The 7,857-nt window shown below is 29.8% G+C and overlaps 1 protein-coding gene across 3 annotated transcripts in view; it reads right to left on the reverse strand.

Moving 5' to 3' along the window:
* Window positions 1-7,857, reverse strand: part of AlaRS (alanine--tRNA ligase, cytoplasmic) — a 40,784-nt gene that overhangs the window by 13,372 nt on the left and 19,555 nt on the right. For all 3 annotated transcript variants that reach the window (XM_014415330.3, XM_014415329.3, XM_014415328.2), the window contains exons 11-15: window positions 3,921-4,080; window positions 3,177-3,346; window positions 2,445-2,699; window positions 1,066-1,206; window positions 576-688 (exon numbers count right to left, since the gene is read on the reverse strand). In XM_014415330.3, coding sequence (XP_014270816.1) covers window positions 576-688; window positions 1,066-1,206; window positions 2,445-2,699; window positions 3,177-3,346; window positions 3,921-4,080 — 839 coding nt within the window. The remainder of the gene's footprint in view (window positions 1-575; window positions 689-1,065; window positions 1,207-2,444; window positions 2,700-3,176; window positions 3,347-3,920; window positions 4,081-7,857) is intronic.

Genomic DNA, 7,857 nt, shown 5'->3' on the forward strand with positions numbered 1-7,857 from the left:
TGCTCACATGGACTTGACTGAAGACTACGTACCGCCATCTTGGCTTTGTTTGGAATACAACGTATTTCTTTTAGACAAAGAAAACTGGTTAGCTTGCTTTATAATTTAAAATAACAAATAACAATATTAAAATTATATATAAAATAAAACATATTAATAACCCTTTATACATCAAAATATATTATTTACTCAAAAAGAGCATATTACAATATATTATAAAAAGTTTCAACTACTATGAAAAATAAGTCTTTAAAAGTGTTAAACATAAATTAAATGAGGAACTGAATACCATTGAAATGTATTTTAAAGACAAATATGTTAGCTATAATAATTTCTTAATCTCCATTGCCTACTAAATTTTGTTTGAAGTTTATAGGACAATTCGGAAATAATTCACTTTATTATTATCACCAATTAATTTTATTACCTATATAAATTTATTTTACTGCCACTAAGAGCACAAATTTATAATAATATCAAGATATACTAGTTTATATCATGAGCATATTATCATTCTCAACCAAATTTTAACAATAGTTAGCTGAAAAAATTATTTAAATTGAATGCAATCTTACGTTCCACCACAGAATTCAACTGATGTTTTCAGACCAGAATCATTTTGAGGATTATCAATTAGGTGATGGACAGGAACACCAACAGATACAACCCTTACTGGATCAGGGTAGGCCTAAATAAAATAGATTTCTTCTTACAACAAAAATTAAGAATTATATGAGATGAATATATGATGACTACAAAGCGTCAAAGATGATTTAATAATTGTTAAAGTAACTTTCAAACATTGATAAACCAAATAATAATTGTTGAAGTAACTTTAAAAAAAAATTACACTCCACAAATATGAAATCTACCTTTGGGCAGAAATGAGCTAATAAATATTCGAGGATATTTATGAGATAACACCATTATGTGATATTAAATATAAATGGATTTTTTTGACAATCAGTAATCAAATCAATTATCAATAAAATTTAGGTATCAATTTATGGAAATTAACTTCATTATTAAAAAGATCGAAAAACATAAATAAAAAAGTAAATATACTTCAGAAAACATAGCCCGTAGACCAGTTATTTTCTTGGCATCTTCAAGAGTGGCACAAGCAGCAAAAACTTCATCATCATCATTAACTATTCTATTAACTTCATTTTCTATCTTCTTTAGTTCATCAAGCTTCACAGAGCTCTGAAAATTTAATCAAAATTAAATTGATTTCATCATATGTCAAACAATTAATAAGGACAATACATTTATAGTCCAGTACTATTATGCTTTTACCTGGAAAATTTCTCAAAATTTGGTCATTAATGTTTTATTTGGAGGTACTGATTAAAAATTACTTTTTGATGGCTGGTTTTCCCGGTAACATAAAAAATCTCATAAACTAAATTATTTTTTCTCCTACAGCATCAAAATCATGCATTTTTTAGCAACATCCTTATACTAAATTACACAAGTATATTCCTTACATTCTTCTCTCTACAACTTTTTTTGTCTAGGACAATATTTAGAAGCAACCACTCTCTGCCCAAAGCAGTTCAGTCAAATAAGGGCCAGAATTTTAGAGGAAAGTTTTGAAGAAGTTATGAAAATTTCCTCATTTACATTTTTCAGAGTACCGATTATAAATTACAATTTTGTAACCATGAATTTTATCCAGTAGCACAAAACAAAAAGAAGGAAAAAGTTAACATTTGTTATTTGCAACTTGAAAACCACTTCTCAGACAGATAAATTCTAAAATTCATTATATACTACACTAAGAAAAAGTACCTACATTATTTGTATTGTTGATTCTAATGATTTTCTGTTTAGCCTCTTCATTTTGAATTGAACCGAGTCAAAATTATGAGACGAAATAAGGGAGTCCAGTCAAATAAGGGACAGAAAAAGGTTTTGGGAGAAAAAATTGAAATTTGTTATCACCATCCCCAAAAGCATAATTGACAAATTTTCTCCTCACCTCTTTCCAATCACCAGACTATACTCTGTCTCATAATTTTTATTCACACTCACTTCAAAACCAAGGGGCCAGAACAAAAAAAAATAAATCCATTATGAGGTTATAAAATAGCATCTAGTGAATTATGCTTAACAAAATTTCATTTTTTACAAAGTTTTTCAAGTTATGGAATAAAAACCAAAACAAGATTGATTTGTAGACCTTTTTTGAATTTTGTTTGTAATCAGTAATACAATCAAAATCAAGTTAAGAGGAAGTTAAAAAGAAATTTAAGCTGAAGTGAAATTTGCTAGTAAAATTAAAAGTAAAAAAGTCAACAAATAAGTAGACACTACAAAGACTCAAAGCATTAGATTGAGGCCACTTTTCTGATAGCTTATGGTCAGGTAAAGCTAGTTTTGATTTTTCATTTTCCTGAACAATTATAACATTATTAAGTAAAAATATAAACAGATCATACCTTACAAGTAAAATCAAACCGAAGTCTATCTGGAGCGACTAAAGAACCTTTTTGGTCAGTATCAGGACCAAGAACATGCCTCAAAGCATGGTTCAAAATGTGTGTTGCTGTATGGTTGCTCATTATTAGGCGTCGCCGTTTTTCATCTATATTACAAATTACTTTATCTCCAATAGAAAAATGCCCTTCAACAACGCCAATATGCAGAATATAACCAGCCTGTACTTGAACATTTTTCACGAATACTTCTGATGCCTAAAAGAACATAAAAATAATTAAATAAATGGGCATCAACATTTAAGGTTTTGTATATTGTGATTTCAAAATAGCTTCGGTAATTTTTTCTAAATCTTATATAAATAAATAAAGTTGGCAACATTCAGACATTTAACAATTCAGTTCTGTTTTTAAAACCAGCTATTTTATATAAGATCAAGGTTTTTAGTATTTTTATATCTAGTCAATTTGGAAGTTAGTTTAAGTTTTGACACAAATTAGTTTGCCATAAATGTCAAGTAGTGTAAAACACAACTACTTAGTTGGTTTGATTGTGTCCAGCTAACATAAATATGTAACCAATATTACCATAAAGCTGAGGTTTCAATGTATTTTTTTTTTACCTCAAAATACTAATGCAAGATATTGACTATTGAAGATTTTTAAAGTATAAACATATATAATTTAAATAAAGAAAATATATTGACAGAAAAATATTTTTTACTATTTAATTACCTCATCATCAATTTTGCTAATGTAACCTTCATCATAAATTTGACCTCCTTGTTCAGCATAGAAGCAAGTTTTATCCAGAATAATACCACATAAATTACCAGACACCACTGAGTCTACAAATCCTGATTCTGTTCTTATGGCCAAAATTTTCCCTTGACTAGTTCCAAATTCTAAAACACAAAGTTAGTTGCTAAAATAGATCCTTTATGAATCTGAATTAGAAGAGTAAATCTTGATAACAGGATATATACCCACACTATCACTTACTGCTTTCAATCCACTTCAAAAAATAAATACAGAATTTTAATAATTTTATATTTAGAAAATTGTATCAAGTACATTTTGAACTTATATAAGAAATTATATCATACAAAAATTACACAGTAGAAACAATTTTTAAAATACAAAGACATCGTTTATGTATACATCTTTACATTTTTAGACATTTCAATACCTTCTTTAATATGTCCTAATTTAAAATGAATTCTTTAATAAAGTAACATATACCATGGTATGTTATATCATTTTTATGGAAATAAATAACATAATAATATTAATTTCTTTTAATGTTCAAGATCATCATGGAACATTAAATCCTAGATCCTAAAATGAGCTACAGTTAGTTCAGACCTACTGTACTTTAACTTGGAAAGTTTTGAAAAAGTTCTGAAAATCTGCTCATTTATATTTTTTTGAAGTGCTAATATTTAAAATAAGACAAACATCATGCATATAAATATTTACCATAATCAGCAAACTTCTGTTTATTTTTTTCAGAAACTTTGTAATGATATTTATAACTATCATCAGTTTGTGGTATATTTTTCTTCTGTAATTCACTTAATGCATGAACATCCAAACTTATTCTTTCAACAACTCCACTTGTTTTTCCTTGACTTGCCAACTACAATAAAATAATTTTTTTAATATTTAAAATGTAAAGTAAGGCTGAAATAAAAAAATAAAACAGTTTAAAAAAAATGTACATTCTGCTCTAACCATTTATTCAATGCTAAATCGTTATAGAATCAATTCAAAGTTTGAAATTGCTGTGAATACTGTTATGGATTTAATCATCAACTGAAGGCCCATGTATGGGTTTAAGTCAATTTTAAAAGTAATTATTTGATGACTATGGTGACAAGCAAAACTGCCCCCGGCATATTAAAAATTGTTACAGATATTTTATTTATACGTTTTCTTCATTCTCAATGATCTTCTACGACTATATGTATTAAATATTTTTATTTATTTAATAATTGTTGGCTTTCCAATGGTGTATAATACAACTATATAATAAATCTGTAAAACTGCAAGATATGAAAGATACAGGATTTAGTAGTTGTAAAGACGGGCTGTTTCTAGACATTTTAGGAGGATATGTGATCAGCATCCGTACCACATTGCTACCAGGATTTATTTCATTTTCTCCCAATCCATTCCATATAATGGAGGTATACACTGTTCAGGTGGCTGATAGTACTCATTTCTTACATGACCTAATATTTAAGTAATATTCTCACTGAGGAAAAAAACAAGGTAGTCACTATTGAGGGTAATTCTATAGTAATAATCAGGAATCTTTAATATAGTAAAATTAATTATTATATTCTGATTTAAGATTATTTACATGTATTATAGCCCTATACATTACATGATTAGTTTGATAACAAGAACCACATAGGTAAATAAGTGAAGAAATAAAAAATTACCCAAACATCAACAACAGAAAATAGTCTAAAATAAAATAAACAAGCTAAATCACTTTCTATCAATATAATATTTTTTGAAATACACAAGCATTAAACTTTTAAAAAATTCCAAGATGCCTAAATTGGAAAAAATATAACGATATAAAATAGTCTAAAATAAAATAAACAAGCTAAATCACTTTCTATCAATATAAATTTTTTTTAAATACATGAGCATTAAAATTTTTAAAAATTCCAAGATGTCTGTTGGTTAATAAATAACACTAGATTAGAGAGACAAGGTTTTTTATTACTCATAAACTCTTCTCATTACAGTTCACTCACACTAGGTACAAGCACACAATATAGCGGGGGAAACATACATGGGTATATGAACATATGCCTTCTATATTTCTTAATAAATTTAGGATTACAATATTAACATCCTCCCCATAATTTTAAATTTTGAAATACAATTAAAGTCAAACAACTGAAAAATCTAAAACATTAAACCAATATTTTTAACATTAACTTTATGCTTAAGACCACTCAATGGCTTAGTTAAGAAATCCGCAATGTTTTGATCAGAGGCAATATACTCTACACAAACATCATTATTTTTCATATGTTCTCTAATAAAATGATGCCTAACATCTATATGTTTAGATCGATCATTAATTATAGTGTTTTTAGACAATTCTAATGCACCAATGTTGTCACAAAAGAGTTTAGTAGGTCCACTCACTACACTAGGATTGATTTCGGATATCAAATTCCTGATCCAAAGGAGCTCTTGAAGAGTTGAAGAAATACTCATATACTCCGCCTCACAACTTGATAAGGCAACAGTTTTCTGCTTCTTGCTATTCCAAATAATTGCACCACCTTGGATTAAAAAACAATAGCCTGTGATTGAATATCTTTCATTTATTTTATTCCCCCAGTCAGCATCACAGTACACCTTCAAATTCTCTCCTCCGTCTCTTGATAAGGAATGTTCCTACAATCATCTTCTTCTCCTTTCTCATTCTCAGTGAATTCTAGGCCAGGTTCTATGGGGTTGCTTGTCGGCTTAGTTTTATCCATATTGAATTTTTTCAGAATTTGCTCTGCATATGATTTTTGGGAAATGCTGATTTTCCTGTTGACACGGTCTCGAATAATTTCCATTCCAAGACATCGCTCCTAAGTCTTTCATCTCGAAATTCTCCTTTAATTTTTCTTTAATTCAGGAGGTCAAAACTTGATCATTATAGAATAATATAAAATCAGCAACATAGATTGCTATTATTAGACAAGATTTATTATTCCTCATAATGTAAACGCAGGGATCTGCTTTCGACAGTAGAAAACCAATGTTTATTAGTTTATCATGTAGGTTTTTGTTCCAACAACGGCCACTCTGCTTGAGTCATAGATGGATTTTTTGAGTCTCCATACTTTCTCTTTAAGGAACTCAGATGGTGGTATTACATAAATTTCCTCCTCTAATTCGCCATGTAAGTATGCTGTTGTCACATCCATATGGTCTACTTCAAGTTCTTCTTTTGCAGAATAAGAGAGTAAATATCTTATAGAAGAATACTTAACTACGGGTGGGAACGTTTCGTAGTAATCTCACCCATAAACTTGACTACAGCCTTTAACAACCAGTCTAGCTTTGAAAATCCTCTGTTCTTCATCCTCTTTTATTTTAAGAACCCATTTTGATTTTAAGGGTTTGACGTTGGTTGGGAGGTCCACAACTTCGAATGTGTTGTTTAGTTCCAGAGCATCCATCTCCCTTCTCATAGCAGCCACCCACATTTCCTTATAGGGTCCGTCAATGTCCTCTTCATTTATTTCTTCATTTGAGGCTAAGTATAACTCAAATCCAGGAAAGGTCTTGGTTTTACGGTGGCGTTTCGATCTCCAAGGAATAGTCACATCTTCCTCTTCTGTGGGTTCAATATTGTTATCAACATCCTCAGCCTGATTTTCGAAATCATAAAATGGCTCTTCACTGTCCAGTTCTTCATTGTATGGTACTTCGTCTTCCGGTTTTTCATTATCCAAATTATTTGATCGCTCAGAAAAAACAATAGGAATTTCACTGGGCGATTTTGAAATTTCATTCAGTTTCTCAAGTGAAGTTGCCTTCTCAATAAATTTTACATCCCTGGAAATAATAGCTCGCTTCAGGTTTGAAGGATTGATAAGTCTGTATGCTTTACAGTCATCAGGATACCCAACAAAAATCCATTCTTCAGACTTGGTATCCAATTTTTTCTTATTTTCCTTAGGTATAAATCTCATGACTTTACATCCAAAGGTTTTGAGATAAGATAAATTAACTTTTCTACCTGACCAAATTTCCTCCGGTAATTTATGATCGAGAGCTTTAGTAGGGCTTCGATTTTTAAGATAAGTGGCTGTACTCACTGCTTCTCCCCAATATCTTCGATCCAGACCTGAGTCCTCTAACATGGTCCTAGATTTCTCAATAATTGTGCGATTAACTCTTTCACTTACACCATTTTGTTGAGGAGAATAAGGTGCAGATTTTTGATGGACAATCCCATGCCTACGTAAGTAATCCTCAAAGTTTTTATTAGTATACTCCTTACCATTATCCGTACGTAATATTTTTATCTTAGCCTCAAGTTGTTTTTCTACCTCATTTTTGAATTCTTGAAATTTATACATAGTCTCATATTTGTTCTTTAATAGATAAATAAAAGTCTTCCGACAAAAATCGTCAGTAAATGTCAACATATATCTAGCACCACCCCAAGAGGGAACACTCATAGGTCTACACAAATCAGAGTGTATGAGGTCTAGCTTACGTGATGATTGCACACCCCTATCTTTTTTAAAGGGTTCTCTGTTTTGTTTGCCTTTGATACAAGCTAAACAATCACTGTCACCATAATCACTGAAATCCATTCCAATAGCAGAACTCTTTAATTTATTCATATAATATCTATTTAAGTGCCCTAATCTTTGATGCC

This window comes from Halyomorpha halys, unplaced genomic scaffold, assembly GCF_000696795.3.
Source record: "Halyomorpha halys isolate HHAL.00 unplaced genomic scaffold, Hhal_1.1 Scaffold98.1, whole genome shotgun sequence".
NCBI lineage: Eukaryota > Metazoa > Arthropoda > Insecta > Hemiptera > Pentatomidae > Halyomorpha > Halyomorpha halys.